This window comes from Elgaria multicarinata, chromosome 19 (assembly GCF_023053635.1).
Source record: "Elgaria multicarinata webbii isolate HBS135686 ecotype San Diego chromosome 19, rElgMul1.1.pri, whole genome shotgun sequence".
NCBI lineage: Eukaryota > Metazoa > Chordata > Lepidosauria > Squamata > Anguidae > Elgaria > Elgaria multicarinata.
In genome coordinates, this window is record NC_086189.1 from 17,589,759 (window position 1) to 17,611,002 (window position 21,244).

Genomic DNA, 21,244 nt, shown 5'->3' on the forward strand with positions numbered 1-21,244 from the left:
GCAAAACCATATGACTGAGAAACAGCACTTGAAAAAGCGTTAACTCCCCTGTCTGCATAGCCCAATCCAAATGCCCCCTACTCTCCACACTGTAATGGTGTCTTAACACATTGGGAGACCCATCTCACCCTTCTGGGTAATTCTGGACTCTCAGTAGCTGGGGATGGACAAAACTGTCCAGGTTCATGAATGGACTTGGGACTTTTTCACTCTTCCTCCTCCTGTCTTGCTGTCTTGCTACCTGCTTCTGAAACTCAAATTCTAGAAGTTTGCCATGCGCCATGAAAAAACACACCCACCACATCTAACGCCTCCTTGTGTTTATGGAAGTCATTTACTAGTTCTTTGGATCTAGTCAGAGGAAGCAGCTGGGGAATCGAAGCCAACTGACTACCAGTGACATAAGTTGCATCTATTTTCATTGCTTATTTCCGAACTGTTCCAGCTTAATACATAAACAAGTCTACGTAGATAGCAGAGCACTTTTTAGATTTTTAAACTCAGGCCAGTGCTTCTAGATTGCCTTTTCACTTCTAACCGTCTCACAGTCACCCACGATCCTGATGCCATGATGCTTATTAGCTGCTCACCTTTCAAAACATTCACCCACCGCCAACAGCAGTAATCTTAGCCCTACTAGTCCACATGTTCTGGTATGTATGTATGTGTATGCAGAACCATTAACATTTTGGGTGGCTCAATTTTAGCCTTAGGAGAACAGGAAATCTAATTTCAACAGCCTAAGAATTGGCCTTGTTTATCTCATCAGCTGTTGAACTGTTAATACTATGATTTCTTTCCCCTGAAGTCATGATAATTCGGGAGTAAGGTATATAAACAAACAAAACACTGCCTGCAAGAAGAGGAATTCTGTTTCTGTCCTAACAATTCACATTTGGAGAGAAATCTGGGCTTGATACAAGTGATACAGTATCACTAGTTTGCTCCTCAGGCCTGTACTATCTTTGAACGAGACACCAAAGAAGTCAGCTAGATCAGCAAACTGCATTGCAAGTAAGAAAATTGGGTTCAGTTCTCTTCCAGGCCTAGGCCTCGGGAAACTTTCAGTCACAGGCAAACGAAGGAAGGTTTAGTAATGCCTTCAGATTAATTTCTGTATGGTGACCAACTGAGGGCAAACAGAAGGCCATCGTGACGCTTCAGAGCTTTTTGTCGTCCGTCAGCACTGTGGACAGCACTTCCAGAAGGGTCCAGATTTATTCTTTATTTTCCTTTGGTTTTTCTTTGAGAGACGCTTCCCATTGTTTTTTTACCATCGTGTACAGTCTCATCGCTGCCTGGGCATCCTGGACCTGGGAGAGAATGAAACAAGCCATGAGTGAAACACTAAAAAAGTTGAATCCAAAACCTAAGCAAAGTCAATAGGATATGAACCTAACATTGCCCCATGGTTGAAACACCACAGCAAGGAGTTAAGTTCTTGTTGTTCCATCGTCCCCCTGCGGGCCTCCAAGGAACCCCTGCGTGGCAACCAGAGCTTTATGCAAGAATACATACCGAACTGTGCTCCGAAGTTTGCACCTTCACATTCAGCAGGGCCTCACAGAGCAGTTTCAGGGATGGTCTCCCACTCTATGTAAAACAGAAGTCGTCGTTTGAAGAAGAGAACTGTGCTTTACTTCCTTGCATTGCTATGAAGCTAACAACAACTTCGCCTGCACTATTTATTATTTATTAAAAGCATTTTTACCCTGATCTTCAGCCAAAAAGGCTCCCAAATCAATAATAAAAAAGACCATTCCCGCCCCCACACTTATAATCTAAAACTCTGATGGGTTTGCTTACTGCAACGTGCCCCCGACAGCTTTTCTGAGATAGAATCCAGGTTCAACGCTGCTGCTTAAGAGTCTGTTTCCCTGGAATAGCTAAAAAACCAACAACCCTGACGTCTTACCTTGACCTGCTGTTTGAAAGGCTTGTATCTTTGCGTGTCCCGGATTTTCTTTTTTGGATGGTCAAGGAACAGAATCTGAAAAGTCAAAGGTCACCACTGTAAGAGTTTCTCAGTGTGCTGAAAAGGATGTGATAATTCACTGCCTGATATATCTGAGCTGTATCTGACACTCAGTTGAAACATGAGTAAATCCCCCAAGCAAGGCAGCCAGTTTACTTGACACAATTCAAATTTCAGCCACAGGATGGCAATCACATCCTAATACTGGGATATCCCAAAGTGGGGAAAAACCCAGGAGATCATGAAGGATGGCCTTTCCGGGGCTGAAGTGTACAAAAAGAAACTCAGACTCCAACTTATGGATACTGAAAGACAAGACACATGGTTCCATACCTTTAGGTCATTGTGAACTGCATGCCCAACTAAGGTCTTTCCTCTTAGGATGTTGGCTACCTCCTTCTGGACAACTTTGAAATCCTCCCCTAAACAAACCATAGGGACACAGAGAAATATTCTCAGTAATGTTCCAAGGGGAATCAACAGAAAGACATCACCCAAGGGGTGGATGTATTTATTTGGGGGGGGGGGATTAGGGTAGGGGAAATCAGTGGAACACCTTGACTCACAAAAAAAGGCTACCTAAAAGAGGGGCAGGCAGATTTCATGCCTGATGGATCAACTTTGATTTTTACTAGGACTCCCAAGATCCACTAGGTGCAAAAGACGTAGCACTAAAGAGCGTTGTGCCTCTGAGCATATTCCAAGCCAAGGAATTTGTTTTCAGTACCAGAGCTGAACTGAGCTCCCAATCCTCTTGCCCAAATTCCATTGCTTTCTTCATCCCATATTTTCTTTATTTCAGAATCTAATTTAGGTGGGGCAAGTCATGTTGTTGTTGCCACTGTTAAACAACTGGGACTCAAAAACCCTTGCCAATCTACTCCAGAGTCACCCAGAGAACGAGCCTTAGATTCCGATTAATGTTCTGTCCAGCCCTGACCTAAGAAGAAGCCGCTCACCACTGATCCATATTCATCAGCACCTAGAACAGCAATCCTCAAGAGAAGCCAATGCAGCATCCATTTCTTCAGGAGTATGCATTTGCAATTGCTTTTAGAATCATAGAATAGCAGAGTTGGAAGGGGCCTACAAGGCCATCGAGTACAACCCTCTGCTCAATGCAGGAATCCACCCTAAAGCATCCCTGACAGGTGGTTGTCCAGCTGCCTCTTGAAGGCCTCTAGTGTGGGAGAGCCCACATATCATACAAAATAATTATCCTCAAAGATTTCCTAGGGGGATTGCTGGAAAGGATACATTTTTTCTCTCAAGGACTTCTTGAAATTTGTTGATATTTTATTCATTTATTTTCCCTTTCTAGCCCATCTTTGAATCATGGATGGGCTCCAGTGGGCCTCAAGATGATATGAAAAGAATGCACAAAACAGTTAAAACAAAATTGGTTAAGGCAACCATCAACTAAATAATAAACCAACAACAGCATAACGCCAGGGAAGGCGTGTTATAAACTTCCCTTGTCTAAAACCCAGATCGAGTAAAGGCAGCTTTGTACGGTTTTAACATTCAAACCAAATCAGTACATCTACCTGTCTTTAAGTTTTCAGGCCGAATCCCACTGACGGCTGTCCGATAGTCCGTCACTTGTTCCATGGGCTTGACGTATTTGTCATAAATGCACTTGCCAAATAGGTTCACGATGGACACACGGGCCACAATGCTGTCTTCTCCTGTGGGTCCCACACCCACCATCTCGCAGTCCATAGCCACAGCTTTCGTCAGACTGTCAAAAAGAGGGTCTTGCTATGTTAACTAACATATTAAGAACCGAAGAAGAACTTTGCTGCATCAAACCAAAGGCTTATCTTGCCTGCATTGTTCCCACGGTGGCCAACCAGCTGCAATAAGCCTATATAGGTGCTGCGAAAATGGGCTTGAACGGCCCTTTGTCCACGTCTCAGCTACTGCTAGTGAGACAGGAGTCTGCGTTTTCTCCCAATTCTAAACTGGAAGATTAATATTTTCGACTCAAACACATGTTGCATCTTTCTAAGCAGCTGCAAGTGTTAAATCATTTTGATTGGTACCATCGATCAGCTAAAGCTTTCGTTGAAAATTGGTGGGAGCCAATTAATTTAGTGAGAGCAAAAGATTTTTCATTGACAGGGCTTTGCTGCAAGATTACACTAGTTTATAAATATTTTTCTAGGCTATTTTGGTTCTGGTGTGTTACTGTAACGGGCGTGAAAAAATATTCAAGTGAGCCTTTTTTTTGTAATGATGAGCACGGACACGTTTACCTCCCACATTGTAAGCTCTCTGATAACTTCTTTTAATATCTCCAAAAGCTCCTATATTGAGGTTTTTATTTAAATAGATCCATTAGCTCGTCGTTTTAAAGGGAGGTTAGTGTTCAACTAATAATTCTTAGAATGGTTCACAGCCCTGAATTTAAATACCAGTGCTTACCCTTCGAACGCCTTTTCTTTAACCAACATCTGTTCTGCTAGCTGCTGGGGTCCCTTGTCCGGGATGCCCAGGTTTTTCCGGGCAATGCTTGCAGCTTCTGGCCCCAAGGCCGCTTCAATATCATCTGGATCAACATCATCAAACCAGATGCTAGAAGGCAAAACAAAAGCTAGGTGATCCCAAAACACTAAGCATTAATCAAGTATAAGAGTCAGTGACTTGGTTCACACGTAACAACCCTGAGTATGAGTTGTTATTGAATCATGGGTTGTCATTACATATGAACCCTGCACTAGTTTAACTATTGGCTGTTAACTACAAACAACCCAGAGTTCATAACCCAACAACAAACCATGGGTTCTCTTCTTGTTCATGGTTAACTGCCCATAGTTAAACCGTAGGGCAGGGTTTGCATATAACAACCCATGATTCAACAACAACCCACATTCAACGCATACTCTGGGCTATTGTCACATGTGAACCAGGCCAGTGAAGCACAGGCACATCTGGGTCAGTATAATTGTGATCAGAGATATTTGAAAGATTCTGGGGTGGGAAGAGGAGAGAATCCAAGTTGTCTGGTTCACCGGACACACCAAATCTGAAATACCATTTTAGTGCAGGAGCTTAGGGCAAAAATATTGCACGGTTTACATTAGTGGAGAGATTGAGGCTATTTTTAAAGGGAATGCCCCAAATACTGTACAACTGTGAGTTGTAGGCCAAAACATCTGGAGGGCCACAAGTTGCCCACCCTGTCCTATACAATTGCATTCCTGAACCTGTACATTTGATCTGAAATATATGGACAGCTCTTCTTAAAGATTATTAAGCACAAGACCTGAAAGACTTACTCTGCTGGCTTTGGTTCCACTTGGTCTTCAGTTTTCCTTCTTTTATGTTTAAGGTCCCCTTCTTTCCTCTCAGCGTTGCCCTTCCTTGGTCCTCCCTTGCACTCTTTTTCATCCTCCCGGGCCTGGTGCAAGTTCTTTCCAGGTACAGGTTTTTCAGATTTTGTGACACCTGGATGAACAAGGGCTTCCATCCGAATCTTCTTGGATTTCTCTGCAGGCTTGAAGGTCGGCCTCTTCTCAGTTCCATTGACCCTTGATGTTTGGGGAACAGTTCCCTGCTCTTTGGGTGTGTGTTTTTTCTTGGAATATGTGTCTGGTGCAGTAAGAGTGCAATTCACACTGGCCGCCTTTTGTTTCAGAAGCTTAAAAGAAAAGACCGACAAAAAGTAAATAAAAAATCCACACATTCAGCTTTTAAATTTGGAAGACAGAACTGGAGATGCCAATCAATTCCAGTGCATGGAGCTTCCCATGCAGTCCCCCATAATGCCCGCGCCCCAAAATTGAGTCTTCCAGCCGCTTTCACCAGCACAAAATGCAAGTGCAGGGTTTTAAGCCCTTCTTCTCTCTGTGACCTCTTTGGCAGAAGTTCACTCTTGCACACTTCAGCAACTAAGTCAGCCTGAGCCAAGAATCAGGCAAAATAATTACACAAAGGGCAAATGGGTCATTATAAGGGCCAAAGATGGGGCTGATCTGATCCTCAAGCTGCCCACCAAGATGGCAGCACTGGCAACAGTAGCAATGGAAATTTACGGGAAGGCTTGTGGGAGGAGGGTGTGAGATCTTGTCTCATCATTCTGTAACTCCATTCTCAAATAGAAAATGGCAGAAGCAATTTGTTGCTGACTGGTGGCCTAATACAACTCCCATGATCCCCCAGCATGGCTATGCCGGCTAGAGAAGATGGGATCTGGAGGGCCACAAGTTGCCCACCCCTGCAGTAGCCATAAGCACCTTCAAATACAAGTTTCCCCCAGAAGGAGGAGGAGGAATTCCTGCCCCTGCGTACCTCCTGCAAGGCCTTCCAGTTCGATGAGACTTCCTGGGGAGTTTTTGGAGGCAACACTGCTGCTGCTTTGGAATCCTTTTGTGTTTTCTTCTCCACCTGCTTGGTTTTCTTTTTCCAAAAGAACCTTTTCTTCTTCTCCTTCCGGTGTTGTTTTTTTAGATTCTCTGGTTTAGTTGTGGAGTTGGCCGTTGGAGCTTGTGATTCTTTGGCTTTCGCTTTTGCCATCCTAAGACCACAGTCGTTCAATTTTGGCCACAACCATTTCTGAAACAAAACAAAAATCCCATATAGTGAAAAATCAACCCTTTCATAATTATTCTTTTATTTACTTCAGGAATTAATGTCCCCCTTGTTGTCCAAAAGGCATTCTGCACCTGGTGCCCCCAGTATGTACTGGTATTATAGCCCCCATAATCCCACTGCCTGCTCCCACATCTCTCTCAATGTCTGCAGGGACAGGCTAAGGTTTGTCCCCATACAAAGCAAATGGTACTGCTCTAGGGCCACAAACCTGAAAGCCCTGCCTGTCATTTCCCAATCCAATCTCTTGAAACAGAAGAAAGCTAAGCAGAGCTTCGGGAAGAAATCTCAAATGCCAGGAGAACTTTACAGGGAGATGGAGATTCTTTCCTTGAGTCAAGCCATGGAGAGCTATCTCCGTTACAACCAGCATCCTGAATCAGGCTTTTGCAATTAATGCAGGCGGTAAAACGCAACACAACTATCTCTAGCTCCCTTTGGACCTGCAACCGCTGTATCAAGAAGATATCGCATGGAAATGGCTTTTGCAAACTGGCATCAGTTAGGAATGTCCTAGAAACACGACTCTTGGACTGCCATCCTATAGTCACTTAGCTGAGGGTAAATCCCAGTGAACGAAATACTGACTTCTGAGTAGACATGGAGAGGATTGTGCTGTTAGTACTTTATAGCAGCCTCCCCCAACCTGCTACGATCCAGATGTGTTGGACTACATCTCCTAGCATCCCCCAGCCAGCTGTAATCCAACACATCTGGAGCGCAGCAGGTTGGGGGGAGTCTGTTTTAGAGCAACTATCCACCCCCTTCCCCTGCCATAATATCCAGTTCTTTCCCATTTCAAATCCCCCTGATGATTCTCATAAGAAAAAGAAAAACAGGTCTGGAAGTAATGGTGGGAAAATCTAACAATTCTCCAATGACCTGCGACTACAGGAAGCCTTTGCTACTTTCCTTGCAGCTTTCTCACCTCTCCCTCTTCGGGGTCTGAAGCTCCCGGGGCTTAGCAGAGGGGGAAGAGTTCACACCTTGTTCCTTACCAAAGCAGCTGCAGCAGCAACACGCTTTCTCGCCCTCTGACATGCAGCAGTGTCCAAAACCGGAAGCGCGTCCGTTCCCAGAAAGGCATCGGTGGGAAACACGAGCTTGGTGACTTTAGTTCCTACCAGGGGGTGGAACATAAAGAAAGGAGCACACCCAGAGGGGCCGCATCCGGATTCCTGTGCATGTTTAGACAGGAAAAAAAGCCCTACATTTTTGTTGTAGGACCTTTGGTTCCTCTGCTGCCTGGGGGATGCTGGGAGTTGTAGGAACTTTTCTTCCTCTGCTGGCTGGGGGATGCTGGGAGTTGTAGGACTTCTTTCTGTCTAAACATGCATAGGATTGCACCCTTAAACTGAGCCATGGGTGTGTGTGTGTGACTAAAATAAAAGAACACATTCTAATCCTGTTTTACTCTGTACAGTACTCTTGTTTTACTCTGTACTGTTTTACTCTGTACAGCACCATGTACATTGATGTACAGTACTGTTTTACTCTGTACTGTTTTACTCTGTACAGCACCATGTACATAAACAACAATAATAATAATCCATGCTCCCTTTGTAAGCTTTCCAGAGGCATCGTCCAAGTAGATGCAAAATATTGGGGTAGATGGACTCCCAGTTTAAACCAGCATGGCAACGATCCATGTTTGGGATCATTAGGGAGGGGCTTGAAAATAAACTGCCAATATTGTACCACCTTTCTACAGATCTAGTCTGAAGTGCAGCTGCAGCTGGTCTCAACCCCCAGCCAGCATAGGAAGAAATGGAGATTGTAGAGCTGGAGAAAGTGTAGAAAAGGGCAAGCAAAAGGTTCAAGGGACTGCAGCAACTCTCTCAGGGGAAACATCACGTTCAAAGCTTTTTAGTGATTAAGGGAGAATTGCTTAGCTTAGAAACAGGGTGAGGGAAGCAGAGTTGTACAAAACTATACCTGCTGCAGAGAAAGTGGATAGGGAAATGTTTTTCTTCCTCTCACAGTATTTGAACCAAAGAGGTCATCTCATGAAGCTGATTGACCAGAGCTTCAGGACACAAAGTTGGAGTTTCAGGACAGCAGATTTGATACAAGATGTAGTGATGGCCACTGCTTCGGATGGGTTGAAGAGGGGATTGGAGAAATTCATGGAGGCAGCTACTAGTCAAGATGGTTCATGCTACCTCCAACATTAGAGGCATCATGCATCAGCTCCTGGGGAACATGGGTGGGAGGGTGCTGTTAGTCTTGCTTGTAGGTTTTCTAGAGGCATCTGGTTGGCAACTATAAGAACAGAATACTGGACTAGATGGGCCTCAGTTGGGCTCATTTGTTTATAGCCTTACTTATCCAAATGGCATGAAAGGATTTGCTAAATACTGAATCATCCAGTTCAGGGCTAAAGGGTAATTTACATCTACTTAATTTGGACCATGGTGTATGCAGATTGGGATTTTACTGTGTTTTGGGGTAGTGGGTTCAAGGCTCCCCCTTGAAGGGGAAGCCTTTGCTATCAATGGCTAAACCTGATGGCTATATGCTACCTCCTGTATCAGAGGCAGTAGGCACATGCATACCAGATGCTGTGGAACATGGGTTGGGGAGCTCTCAAGAAGTTTTATAAGGGGGATGCAGAAAGAAAAGGGCCTTTGTTCCGCACCCCCATGACCTTTCACTGGGGGATTATGAGAATTGTAGTCCTATGTGTTCATTGGGAGGGCACCAAGTCGAAAAGCCCTGCCTATGATATAGCACAGCGCTTTCAGTGTGCCTGGGTCCTCACATCAAAAGCTTGGAAAACTTGTCTCATTGCATGAATAAAATGAATCATAAGCTGCTACAGGAAGGAAGGATGAACTCCATCCAGACTTTCCCCAAAGGTGGATAATGTTGGGTTAAGTTTCATCCAAGTGATTCAGGAATTATAGATATGCTATATACATGTTAAGTGAAGTATTGTAATTATCTGGAATGATTGTAATGGGAAACAGAAAAAATATATAATGAAAACGACACATTCGTAATACAACAGTTTTAATTTACTTAAGTCTCACAACTGGTACAGACATGAGGCGATATGCCAAAAGATATCATTGCCTATGTGACTAGTCCACATTATAAAACTGGTTTCTGTTCTTTCCCTTCAGTTACGGAAACAGTGACTATCCGTTTCCCCCCTTGAGGTGATTTTCCTTTTTTCTGTATTCATTCATTCCTCATTTTTTAGTAGTTATAAACAGCTTGCACCTAAAGATTTCCAAGTGATGTATATGCTTGGTTTACTTCCAAAACAATGCAGACAAAAGGTCTCCCTGGATCTGCTGGAAGCATCTTGCAGGAAATCTTTGAATGTTGTTGCATTGAAGCAATTTTGTCTGGCCCAAGCCTGAAAGAAATGATAAATTCACACATAAATGCACTGAACGTTCCCAGTTTGTCAGATTTCAGAAACTCTTCACTCACTGTTAGCCGACCTGCTGAGAATGCCACGGACTGTTTTGGACATCATCCTGTGCACCTTATATTATGTGACACTCGATGTAAGACATTTTTGATACAGGAATTGAGGACGTGGCCCACAAAAGCCCAAGCCAGCCTCTGCCAATTCACTTAACCCTCCTGTGCCTGGCCAACCCTCTGAAAAAGGCAGCATGGGAAGCTACCTTGGTGGCTGCTTGAGGATAGATTCATGTGCTTTGCGGGTCAGAAGCCCTGTTCTTTATGAAGCAAGAAAGTGAAGTGAAGGACCACCCCAGCACAATTTTTTTTAGGAATTTTGGTTGAGTCCAATTATGCTGCTTTGGCAAGCTCCCCATCTACCCAATTAGGTCTCAGCTCCATCTACGGGTGGAGTAAAGAGGGAGAAGCAGGGCTGTCCCAGCAGCCCCACTCAAAAACACTCCCCATGAAGGCTCCTCCTCCCATCACCACCAGCAGCCATTCCAGCAGGCTGGCTATGTAAGAGAGAGGTAAGACTACTACCCTTTTCCTCTTCCCTCCCCATCCTCTTTTCCTTGTGAGTTGTGTCATTTTAGACTGTAACCTGCAGGGCAGGACTACCTTGTGCTACTGATTATGGGTAAGCTGCTCCAGGAGCCTTTTGAGCTAGGTAAAAGGACTTTAAAGGGTGCAGTCCTATGCATGATTAAGACAGAAAAGAAGTCCTGTAAGTCCCAGCTATGCTGGCTGGGGAATGCTGGGAGTTGTAGGACTTTTTCTGTCTTAAATATGCATGATTGAATCCTAAATAAATAGAAAGTAGACACACGCACCTCTTTTCTGAGATGCATCGTGGAAAAGCTTTTCCAGACTCTTGGGGATCCACTGCCCTCGGTTCCTGACTCCTTACCACTTCTTTCCAGGCAGAGTGCCACATGAATCAGAGCTGCTTATCTCGGGAAGACAGCATCTTGCTCCCTGCAGATGGGGAAAAGGCCTGTTAGTAGAGCAAGGCGGGGGGGGGGGGGGGAGAGCAACTTCTCCTTCCAGAGGGCGAGGGGAATAGGCCAGTCAGAAAAAACCTTCTCAACAGCAAAAGTCTGTCGGTAATTCCAGCTTTGTTGAGGTTGTTTCATCACGGTGAGCCTTTGTTACAGCGCCGCTCAATTTCAGAGGCTTGCAGGCTTACCTTTTGGCTAGCTCAACGGCGGTCCCGCCGGTCCCCAACGTGGACGAGGAGGGCAGGTGCCCCCCTCCAGCCCTTCAAGGTCAGGCTCCATCCGGCACACCTGCAACACAAGCCAGGCAGTGAGTGAGGTGAGAAAGGACAGAGACCAGAAGACTGTAAAGCAACTCGCCGGTTGAAGAGGACTCACTGTGTACGTCCCCAACAGGGCATGTGCAAAAGCTGCCCATGGAAAACATGTGAGAAATTCAGGATTTTAGGCTGGAAAGCAAGAGCAATAAAACCCAGAGCACCCCCTTAACTCCCACCTCCATTTTTTTTTGTACGGGCAGACCTCAAGATTACCCCGAGAGTATCTCACTTGCATATCTTGTGTGGCTTTGGCAATACACAATCAAAAGACCAGACACTATAATAACATACACACTGGTGGTAGTATCTAGTGTTAGTCCTACCTAGGGGAGACCCATTCAAATGAATGTGACTAAGGCTAGAATGGGACTAACCTAAGCGCCATTCATTTCAATAGGTCTACTCGAAGTGGGACTAACACAGGATAACGCCCCTGGTGTCTTCCTGTTTTGAGCTCTTCCTGAGAGGAAGAAAACGGAACATGCAGCCGCGGTCAGCCGGAGGGAGGTTCTCGTCAGTTCTCGCATCTGACGGCACTTCCTATCTCAATATCATCATCCCGCGGAATCGAGAACAAGTCTACTCTGTTCCCCCAACCAAAGGTGGACTACAACTCCCATGTTCAAATTCCTTGCCAAATTATTGGTTTAGAGTCCCAGTTATACTGCCTTGAGGCCCAGTATTGGGCAAAAGGCGGGATATAAATAAATATAATAGTAATAATAATAGCCATGCTAGCTGGGGATAATAGAGGTTGTAGTCTTAAACGCTTAGAGGGCCTATTGATCAGAATTAAGATAACCTAGAGCAGCTTTTTCCCCCACCACCTGAAGGAGTGTTGGTCTGTCTACAGGCCCCATCATACTGGGGATGATGGGAGCTGTAGACAACCCAACGTCTCTGGAGACCCCCCCAGATTGAGAAAAACTTGCTTATTAGGTCCCAGGCAATGGCATAGTGGCCGGGGATAATGGGATCTGTAGTCCAAACACTTAGCAGGATGGCCTAGAGCAAACAGGATACATTTCCCCACCGCTCCACGTGGGACCCCGTTTTCTTACCTTAGCACCACAGCTAGCACAGCTACGGACCATTGCAGAAAGAAAGAACGCCTCTAGCGCGTTCCCTTTTATAGACGAGGGACGTACCATGCGGCGGTGGGGACGGGGAGGCGGGAAAGGAAATCATACCGTTGATTGGCTCGGCCATACCATGCGATGGAGGCGAGGGGAGCCGGAAAGGAAAGTGAGTGCTGATTGGCTCGATTGTACCGCGTGACGGTTGAGAGGGGGCGTGAAAGGAAAGTGGCTGCTGATCGTACCACGAGATGGATGGGGGTACGGGAAAGGAAAGTGGATGCTGATTGGTTGCGATGTACCACGTGACGGATTGAAAGAGGGCGGGAAGGAAAAGTGGCTTCTGATTGGTTCGGGTATACCATGGGACGACTCGCCAGAAACAAAGATGGTGGAAGGGGCGCCAGAGCCTGTCGTTGCCCGTAGCTGAGCAACGGCGTTGGCGGTTGTGGGCCTTGTCTGCGGAGGGGCCTGGAGCCGCCATTAGGCCTGAGCAGGACAGGAGAGAAGGCGGAGACTCAGGAGGGGAGAAGCCGCCGCCGCCCCTCGAGGTCTTAATCCTTCCCCGACCGCCTTGCTAGTGGGGCTGGGCAGGACCCCCGGGCAGCGCTGCCCTGAGGGAGCCTTTCCCCGCCGCCTCCCCGCTCTCGGCCTCCCTGGCTGGGCTGCTGCCCTCCCTCCTTCCCTCCCATCTAGCTTGGGCTTCTCCCTCCTCCGATCTCTCGCTCCTTTTCTAGCCTCCGCTCAGGGCAGCTTCCCCCGACCTGGTGCTCTCCATATGGGTTGGGCAGGACTACAAGTCCCAGCATCCACCAGTTGCTGGGGAACATGGGCGGGAGGATGCTGTTGCACCATGTCCTGCTTGTTGGTCCCTGGCCCGTGGCTAGTTGGCCACTATGTGGACAGAGTGCTGGACTACATGGGCCCTTGGTCTGATCCAGCATCAGGGCTCTTCTGATGTGGCTGGGGAGCCTGGGACCTGTAATCCAATACCTGTGGAGGGCACCAGGTGGGATGGAGAAGGTTGGTTTGGGAGGCTTCTCCTTTCCCCTTTTGCTCCTCTGCTGGCTAGACTTCTCTCAGATTCTTCTATTATTGTTATTATTGTTATTTGTACTACTATTGTTCCCATTATTGTTATTTCTATTCTATTATTATTTGTATTCTTATCTGTATCATCATTTCTGCTATTGCTTCTGTTGTTATGATTATTATTTCTATTGCTATTATTTTTACAATTATTGTTATTCCTATTCTGTTATTCTTTCCTGTTGTGACCTGCACTACTGGTATTATTATTGTTTCTGCTATTATTGTTATGATTATATTATTATTTTTACTGTACTGTTATTGTTTCTACTGGTATTATGATTAATCATTCTTTTCTAAACGTGTAGTGACTTTTAACAGAGAACATGCTACACCGTTTTGAAAAGAGACGTTGTCATTTAGTAAATAAGAGAATTGGGACTTCGATTAGGATGAACTGCCCAGAGAGCCTCAGCTGTTGGGCAGTATAAAATGCAATAGGTAAAATAAAATAAATGAATAAATCTGGTGCCCTCCAGATGTTTTGGACTACAGTTCCCAGCATTCCTACCTGTTGGCTATGCTGGCTGGGGCTGATGGGAGTGGAAGTCCAAAACATCTGGAAGGCACCAGGTTTGGGGAAGGCTAGACTAGGGAGACTTGGGTTCCAACTTCTGCTTGACACCATGAAGGTGAATGGCAACCTGACTTGAGTCAGTCATCGATAGTGCAGATAAAAAAGGAAACCCTCAGATAAGATGCTACACTTTTCTTGGAGGAAGGATGGGACATAGTGTGCTGAACATGTTATCTTGTTTTCCAGGTCAGCCTGTTGAAAAATAGAAGATGGATATCCGACCGAACCACACGCTTTACATCAATAACGTGAATGACAAAATTAAAAAGGAAGGTATGAAACTAAATCAAGGCTTTCCTTCTACTTTATTCAAGTGATTTGGGTTGAGAAAAGCAGTTATGTAGAAACATATTTGTTTTAATTCATTGCCTTGTCATGTGCCGTTTCTCTACCTGATTCAGACAAATTTAAAAACATAGGTACACGTCATATAATTCTCCCTTTGCTTCTCTTAACAGAACTGAAAAGGTCTTTATATGCGCTGTTTTCTCAGTTTGGCCATGTAGTGGACATTGTGGCTCTGAAGACAATGAGGATGCGGGGACAGGCCTTCGTTATATTTAAAGAGCTTGGGTCGTCCACCAACGCACTGAGACAGTTACAAGGGTTTCCGTTTTATGGTAAACCGATGGTAAGTCTTGGGTGTTTTTGTAAAACATAATAAAAGCACAGTTACGTACATTGGGATGTTGTATTATTTTTCTTTGCCTAGAAAAAGAGGTAATGGGTTGTATCCAATATTAGTCCTAATTAGAGAAGACCCATTGAAATGAAGGAGGTTTAAGTTAGATTAATGTTTGATACAACCCTCTCTCTATCTTGAGGGTTTTCAATCTACTTGTTTCATTCGTAAACACTATCCTGTATGTAGAAATTCTTTCTTATAATATCACAATATTCTACCTCATCATACCTAATTGAATGCATTTGAATGTTTGATACCAAACGTCAAGAAAAATAATGTCTAAATTAGATTACAGCTGCAAGCATATGCATACTTGCCTGGGAATAATTCCCATTGAATTCACTAGGTCTTGCATTTGAGTAGATCTGTATAGGATTGCACTGTAAGTTTATTGTCTCATTTATCCTATGACTAATTTAATGTAACTGTCCAAGTTTTCTTCCATCTTCTTGAATGAAAATCTTATTTGTACAGTCAGTGAGGTGAATTAGAAATAGCTTGGAACAGCTCATCTGAATACTCAGATTTATTTATGGATGACTTCTAAATACTTTTAGCACATGCTTAAGAACTGAATAAAGTAAAGTTTTGATGCAGCCCAATGCCATCTTCTCATTCCAACAGCGCATTCAATACGCAAAAACAGACTCCGACGTCATTTCGAAAATGCGTGGCACATTTGCCGATAAAGAGAAGAGAAAAGAGAAAAAGAAAACCAAGTCCTTGGAGCAGTCTGCTAATAGTGCAAACAAAAAGCCAAATCAGGCAAGATACATTTATTTTTAAAAAAAGGATAACGGGGTAAAGTCCCTTGTACATGCTAGTGACTTAGTGATTGATGTGCTTCTGTTTTCCACCAGCAACGGGTCCAAAAACTATTAGTAGTTTACATCTTACGAAGAACTCCAAATGATTAAGAAAAAATGGCTGATAACCCTCTTAAAATGTAGTTTTTTGTCTGTGCTCTTGTTTTTTAAAAAATCCGAACCTGTTGCAGTACAATTTCTGGGCTCGGATTATTTATTGCAAATAAATAATCCAAGCCCTTTTTATATTGACAGTGTGGGGCTGGAAACTGTATTTTTAAAATAATAATAACAATCTGGTTTTGTTTCTTTATAGGGAGCAAACCAGTCAGCAAATGCCCAAGCAAACTCATCACAGAACCAGCAGGTACGTTTTCCCATCTCTCAAATGAAGTAATCAGATCTCAGATGCTTTTATTTGGCATCAAGATAAATACATTTCCTTTTGATGCAATATGTCTTCTTCCTATGTAACTAATTTCTGTAAATGCTAAACTAGTAATTGGTCAGTTTTATCGAAGTATTGCTATCCAACTGTCCCTTTTATTTTCAGGTGCAAAACAAACCAGGTGCAAAATGTGCCATAAGATCGTATCATTCTTTCTGTGTCAATATTTATGTTCTGGGGGGTAACGTGAAGATGTCAGCATAACACCAAAGAATATTTACTATCAGGGTTTTGAAAATATAATGCTGAGCTGATAAGCAGCTGTCATAAATGCTCAATCAAATTTGGTTTTGGTACCCTGTGTCACATTGTGTGCTGCTTCTGTTGCTGCAGGTCCCCGATAATCCACCGAACTACATTCTCTTCCTGAACAACTTGCCAGAAGAGACCAACGAAATGATGTTGTCGATGCTGTTTAATCAGTAAGTTCATCTAGAGAGATATAAACCTAGTGTTTTCCCTTCTCCCAGGGCGCTTCACTTGCAGTCCTATGATGTTTACTTGGGAATGCATCTCAGCACTGATGTAAATAATTCCCCAATGCTCGTATCATTTTCTCCATCCTATTATTTTTCTTCTGGATTCTCTCTCCCCCCGCCCCCCATTTCATGCAGGAATTCATGTTTATACCCTGACACAAGATAGCTTCTAGAATTAGCACATGTGCATTTGGGCATTTCCAAATATTTCCCTGTCTTCTTTGGTATGGTTTATTTGGCAAAACCTGCCCAGAGCCTTCAATTTTCACCCTTAACTATGAATTTTAAGAACTTATTCTTCGAGGATAAGAATAGGCCCATAACTTGCAAGTGATAAAGAATTAAGATCTTGTACAAATCTTTTCTCTCTCTCTCTCTCTCTTTCTCAAGATTCCCTGGTTTCAAAGAAGTCCGTTTGGTCCCTGGCAGACACGACATTGCATTTGTGGAATTTGAAAACGAGGGACAGGCAGGAGCAGCTCGGGACGCCCTCCAAGGATTTAAAATTACCCCCTCGCATGCCATGAAAATTACTTACGCCAAGAAATGATGGAAGTAAACTATGGATACTCAAAGGACTTGCTTAGTTTTTTTTTCTTTAATGTGCCCTGAAGGGTTTTTTTTATATAGATTGAGGTGTGATACTTCAGGTTTAAGGAAAACACCTTGTTCAAAATTGCCAGGGGTCATTCAATGGACACCTGTAAGAATTGCAAACGCATTCAAGGAATGCTGTCCGTTTGTGCTGGCTGTTAAATTTTTCTTGATGTTGATCGGTCGGTTTCATTCGCTGTGCCCCTGGGTTCTTCACAGCGAAGTTCTCTTTAAGAAAAGTTGCCTGTTCAGGAATAAAGCTGCATTTATTTCTTAAAAAGTGCCGTCTCATTGCGTCCGAATCATTCGGTTTTGCTAATAGGCTTCCTTGGAAATTGGGTGGGCTTGGAAGGGTTAATCATTTGGAATTCCTGCTTCCCTCAAGAGAAGCGGAACGCACGGTGACTGAGGTGTCCATGTTCTAGGCTCTGTGCTACAACACCGCAGCAGAGGTTGAGTGAGACGTTGTTGATGGTCTTCCTACGGTCCAGCTGTCCCTCACTCGGAGGCTGTACACCCTGCTTTCCGGGAATTGCATCAAGCCAAGGGAGAGACCAACTTGGCCCATTAGCCAAGCAGGGGTAGCTGCAGGGAGTTTGCATCCCCTTCTTGCCAGAAGAAACACTATGCTCCAGCTGCCTTGGAAACGAGGGGAAAACCACAGGGCCCCCTCCATCGGCCAAAGGATTGAGAACCACCGATAATTGATATTCAAGCAGGAGTAGCAAGAGAGCCAGTGTGGTGTAGAGTGTCAGATCCGAGTCCCTACCTGGCCATGAAGCTGACTGGATGGTTTTGGGCCAGTTTCTGACTCTCAGCTTAACCTACCCCACAAGGTTGTTGTGAGCATAAAATGGAGGGGGGGGAGTCAGGGTGTAAATGTAATAATAAAATAAAAAGGAAGATTTATTTGTTTATTTATTACATTTTGTGAACCGCCCAACAGCTGAAGCTCTCTGGGCGGTTCACAAAAAGATCGGTCGGCATTAAAAACCCCAATCTTCCATTTCCCTCTCCTCTCCTCTTCTAATGCGTCTTGCCATTTTTGTGGGTGAGCCTGATAGCAGGGTGGGGGTGGGGGTGTCCCCTCTCTCTTTCTGTGAGCCACTTTGAGTTCTGAACAGTAGGCGAAACATGAAGAAAATGCATTATGGCCTCACAAGCCAGTTTTGCATTGGGTAGGCACGTAAGGGGCATTTATGCCTGCTTTTAAACAGGCCTAGTATTTTATTTAAATTATTTTTAGCTGTTTAAATTCTTTTTATCATTTTGCATATTTAAATTTTTATGCTGTATTTTACCTTGTGAATTGTTGTGAACCGCCCAGAGAGTTGCTTTTGCTGGTATAGAGATGAAATGAATAAAGAAATATTATATTTCTATTCCTCCCTTTTGGGGGCGGGGGGGATTTACAATTTTTAATACTGAAACAAGCCAATGGCACCAAAAAAGAGGACTTCTTCACAGGGCGAACGGTTGAACTGTGGAATTCCCCGCCACAAGACGTGGGGATGGGCGCCAATTCGGACGGCTTTAAAAGGGAGTTGGACAAATTCACGGTGGGTAAGGCTTGGACTACCTACGGGGCTAGAGGTAGCATTTACTTCTTGGTTGCTTTTATATCCTGCCCTTTTCCCTCTTGCAAAAGTGGCTTACATGGTTCTCTTCTCCATTTTATCCTCACAACATCCCTGTGAGGTAGGTCAGGTTGAGAGCCAGTGACTGGCCCAAAGTCACCCACTGAGCTTCATGTCTGAGTTATCACTAGAGCCTGCATCTCCCCAATCCCAGTCCAACACTCTAACCACTACACTGCACTGTCTTCCACACTGGTATGTCTCTATACGCCTCCCTCCTTTCCTTCTTGTTTTCCGGGGCTTTCCCCTTCAAAATCTGTTTCCCATCGTGCTTGTTTGGCTTGTCACAAGTCTCCAAACATTGCATAAGGCCACCCTCCAACCGGCCCCTTGCGTCTGCTTAAACTCGGCGTCCTTCCGGTCTTCGTCCGCTCCATAAATGCAACAGGCCGAAAGAAACCCAAAGTTTTGACTTCGGCCCGCCAAAGGTCGGTTGCAGCTCTTGCAACATGACCATCAATCCTGGGGCGTTGTTTTTTGCGGCGTTCTCCCTAGGAATTTGCTGGCTGTGCAGAACCCGAGCGGTAAGTTTATTCTCTAGCCAACGGGAACCGGAGGGAGGGGGGGAGAGAGTCCGTTTCCTTCAGGGCTAGCAAGCGGACCGGGCTTTGCACGGTTTGGAATAGCCCTGAGTTTTGTACAGCGAAGGCTTCGAGCAAATGTAGGCAGCGGCCGGAATTGGACACATCTTGCTGGCAGCGTCCATGTGAAGCCAGGCCCACAGGTACTCTGAGGCACGGATCCCGCCCTGGTTCAGCCTTATAACTCCTTGAGGAAGGGGTCTGTCCACTCAATTCCCTTATACGGGGCCTGCCCCACTGCAGGGGGAGGGGGACCCCCCCCCAAAAAAACGCCTTTCCCTCAGCCAGGTTTTGAATCTGCGCTGGCTTCAAAGCCTTATGAACTGCAAAAGCCATGCACCTTTTAGGCAAGATTGCGCCTACTGACTAAAGTCGTGACTGCAGGTGTCAACCCCATGGGCACCTTCGAATTAATTAAAATGAATGGATGCATTTTCAAAACCAAATCGCCCAGAGGTGCACACACACGTAGGCACGCCTAGTTTCAAGGGTCTGGGTCTCACGCTCTTGGCCCTATGGTGTAGAAGGACGGACAGGCTGCCTCCTTTTCCATGATAGAAACAAGACAACCTGAGTTGATCCGCAAAGCATCCCGCCTTTTAACTGAGACTCTGAGACAGGTGGAAGACAGCCTGCTTTTCCTCCCTCTTTCATTCGGCCCTCTTCGTTTCCATCTTAACCCCCATTTGAATGTGCTCCGTTCCGTTTTGGGCCTGATAAAACAAAACAGGAAACATTTCCCAACCCTGAACCGCATGGCAACGCAACCGCTGGGATGGGCTAACTGGTGATGGCAAAGGATATCTACAAGACGTTATGGTAGTACCATTTTACCTGTGTGAGCAAAAAGCATAAACAAGAGAAGAAATTTGCAATATCACTGGGTCGTGATGTCCGACAATATGAGAAGCAACCAGGACCAAGGGAAACCAAAAGTCTTTTGACACAGAGCCTTTGCGAGTGGTCTAGTACATTTTAAAATGGTCTAGTTTGTAAAAGGGATATCAGAAAATGAAGAAGCTTGTACATTTTGCAGGCTAGCTTTGGGTCTGCAAGTGAGTGACACAGTTGTCGTACGGAGCGTGTATCTAGTGAACCGCTTCTTCTGTTTCTAATTTAATGCACAAAAAGGGAAGAAATAACCAGGCAGGGCGTACGATTTTGAGGCGGCGTATTGATTTATTTAGAGTATTTTTATCCTGCACCGCAGCCAAAAAGGCTCCCCCTGGTAGAAGTAAAGAGGGGCCCTTTGGTAAAGATTTGTTACAAAGTAGTTTGATTTTTTTCTGTTCTTGATGACGAATTTGCCTAAAGAAAAGCACGTAAAGCATTTCTGAATGTGAAGGGATGTTTTATATACATCTTGAATAAAAGTGCTGGCCGTTACCTTTTTTTAATAAATCGTTCTAGTTCATATGTATTTAGAACTGATTAAAAAAATTCTTAATGAGCAGTTTGAAACGGGGCCTACATTTCCCACCTGGCCTGAGGCCTATTACCAGTTTTGCCCGGCCTGGGGAGTGACTCTAGACTGCAGACATGTGGCGTGGTCGTGTTTATTTATGAAACCAAATAAAAACGTGAGCTTGCAGCGGATTTCCACCCTGGAAACACGGGATGAGTGCAACCCCAAGTCAGAATTGCTGAGAGTTTAGCAGCTAAACTGGTAACTTTTTTCCCCCTTTCATTTTCTCACTTGCAGACCTTTCTGGGTTCTTTGGAAGCACTTGACGTTTTCTCTGATTTTGGTACCGACTCAGCCTTTGAAGGTAACTAGACACAGGTGGCAGATGATGAGGGGTGGAAAGGGGGATAGCAGGGGCAGTCCCTCTTTCTGCCCCTCCTGAGCCCCTCAACCTTTCTCCTCGGTAGCAGAGGCTACCAAGAACGTCCTGGTCTTGCTTCTTCTCCTCACCTTTGCCACCTTGCTTGTTCACCTGCCTTTCGCTCTGTCCCAGGCAGCAGAGGT

At 44.9% G+C, this 21,244-nt stretch overlaps 3 protein-coding genes, 1 long non-coding RNA gene and 2 other non-coding genes across 11 annotated transcripts in view; 2 read left to right on the forward strand and 4 right to left on the reverse strand.

Annotated features, from left to right (window-relative positions):
- Positions 1 to 774: 774 nt before the first annotated feature.
- REXO4 (REX4 homolog, 3'-5' exonuclease) lies at positions 775 to 7,630 on the reverse strand. 2 transcript variants are annotated; one of them, XM_063144739.1, is made up of 9 exons: positions 7,567 to 7,630; positions 6,269 to 6,532; positions 5,257 to 5,618; positions 4,403 to 4,552; positions 3,523 to 3,716; positions 2,309 to 2,397; positions 1,916 to 1,990; positions 1,519 to 1,593; positions 775 to 1,313 (listed from the first exon to the last, which is right to left on the reverse strand). In XM_063144739.1, the coding sequence occupies exons 2-9, from the start codon at positions 6,491 to 6,493 to the stop codon at positions 1,218 to 1,220; spliced, it is 1,266 nt and encodes a 421-aa protein (XP_063000809.1). In that variant the 5' UTR covers positions 6,494 to 6,532; positions 7,567 to 7,630; the 3' UTR covers positions 775 to 1,217. The 2 variants fall into 2 exon arrangements, with proteins under 2 accessions (XP_063000809.1, XP_063000810.1); XM_063144740.1 differs by lacking the exon at positions 7,567 to 7,630 and adding an exon at positions 7,497 to 7,554.
- A 1,933-nt stretch (positions 7,631 to 9,563) lies between these two features.
- LOC134411083 (uncharacterized) lies at positions 9,564 to 12,429 on the reverse strand. Its single transcript, XR_010026311.1, has 4 exons — positions 12,365 to 12,429; positions 11,175 to 11,274; positions 10,819 to 10,963; positions 9,564 to 9,932 (listed from the first exon to the last, which is right to left on the reverse strand). It is a non-coding gene; the product is annotated as an uncharacterized LOC134411083 (long non-coding RNA).
- Positions 11,055 to 11,126, reverse strand: LOC134411296 (small nucleolar RNA SNORD65). The gene has a single exon (XR_010026329.1). It is a non-coding gene; the product is annotated as a small nucleolar RNA SNORD65 (small nucleolar RNA).
- On the reverse strand, positions 11,795 to 11,865 carry LOC134411291 (small nucleolar RNA SNORD49). Its single transcript, XR_010026324.1, has one exon. It is a non-coding gene; the product is annotated as a small nucleolar RNA SNORD49 (small nucleolar RNA).
- A 324-nt stretch (positions 12,430 to 12,753) lies between the features above and the next one.
- On the forward strand, positions 12,754 to 17,337 carry SNRPB2 (small nuclear ribonucleoprotein polypeptide B2). Of its 3 annotated transcripts, none has more exons than XM_063144753.1 (7): positions 12,754 to 12,827; positions 14,232 to 14,318; positions 14,504 to 14,676; positions 15,355 to 15,495; positions 15,853 to 15,903; positions 16,318 to 16,406; positions 16,854 to 17,337. In XM_063144753.1, exons 2-7 carry the CDS (start codon positions 14,255 to 14,257, stop codon positions 17,011 to 17,013), a joined length of 678 nt encoding a protein of 225 aa, XP_063000823.1. In that variant the 5' UTR covers positions 12,754 to 12,827; positions 14,232 to 14,254; the 3' UTR covers positions 17,014 to 17,337. The 3 variants fall into 3 exon arrangements, with proteins under 3 accessions (XP_063000823.1, XP_063000824.1, XP_063000822.1); XM_063144754.1 differs by having other exon boundaries at positions 12,754 to 12,824; XM_063144752.1 differs by having other exon boundaries at positions 12,760 to 12,930.
- A 1,701-nt stretch (positions 17,338 to 19,038) lies between these two features.
- The window catches only part of ADAMTS13 (ADAM metallopeptidase with thrombospondin type 1 motif 13), a 30,808-nt gene continuing 28,602 nt past the window's right edge, over positions 19,039 to 21,244 (forward strand). For all 3 annotated transcript variants that reach the window (XM_063144682.1, XM_063144684.1, XM_063144685.1), the window contains exons 1-2: positions 19,039 to 19,218; positions 20,978 to 21,044. In XM_063144682.1, the coding sequence (XP_063000752.1) occupies positions 19,144 to 19,218; positions 20,978 to 21,044 (142 nt within the window). In that variant the 5' untranslated portion in view covers positions 19,039 to 19,143. The remainder of the gene's footprint in view (positions 19,219 to 20,977; positions 21,045 to 21,244) is intronic.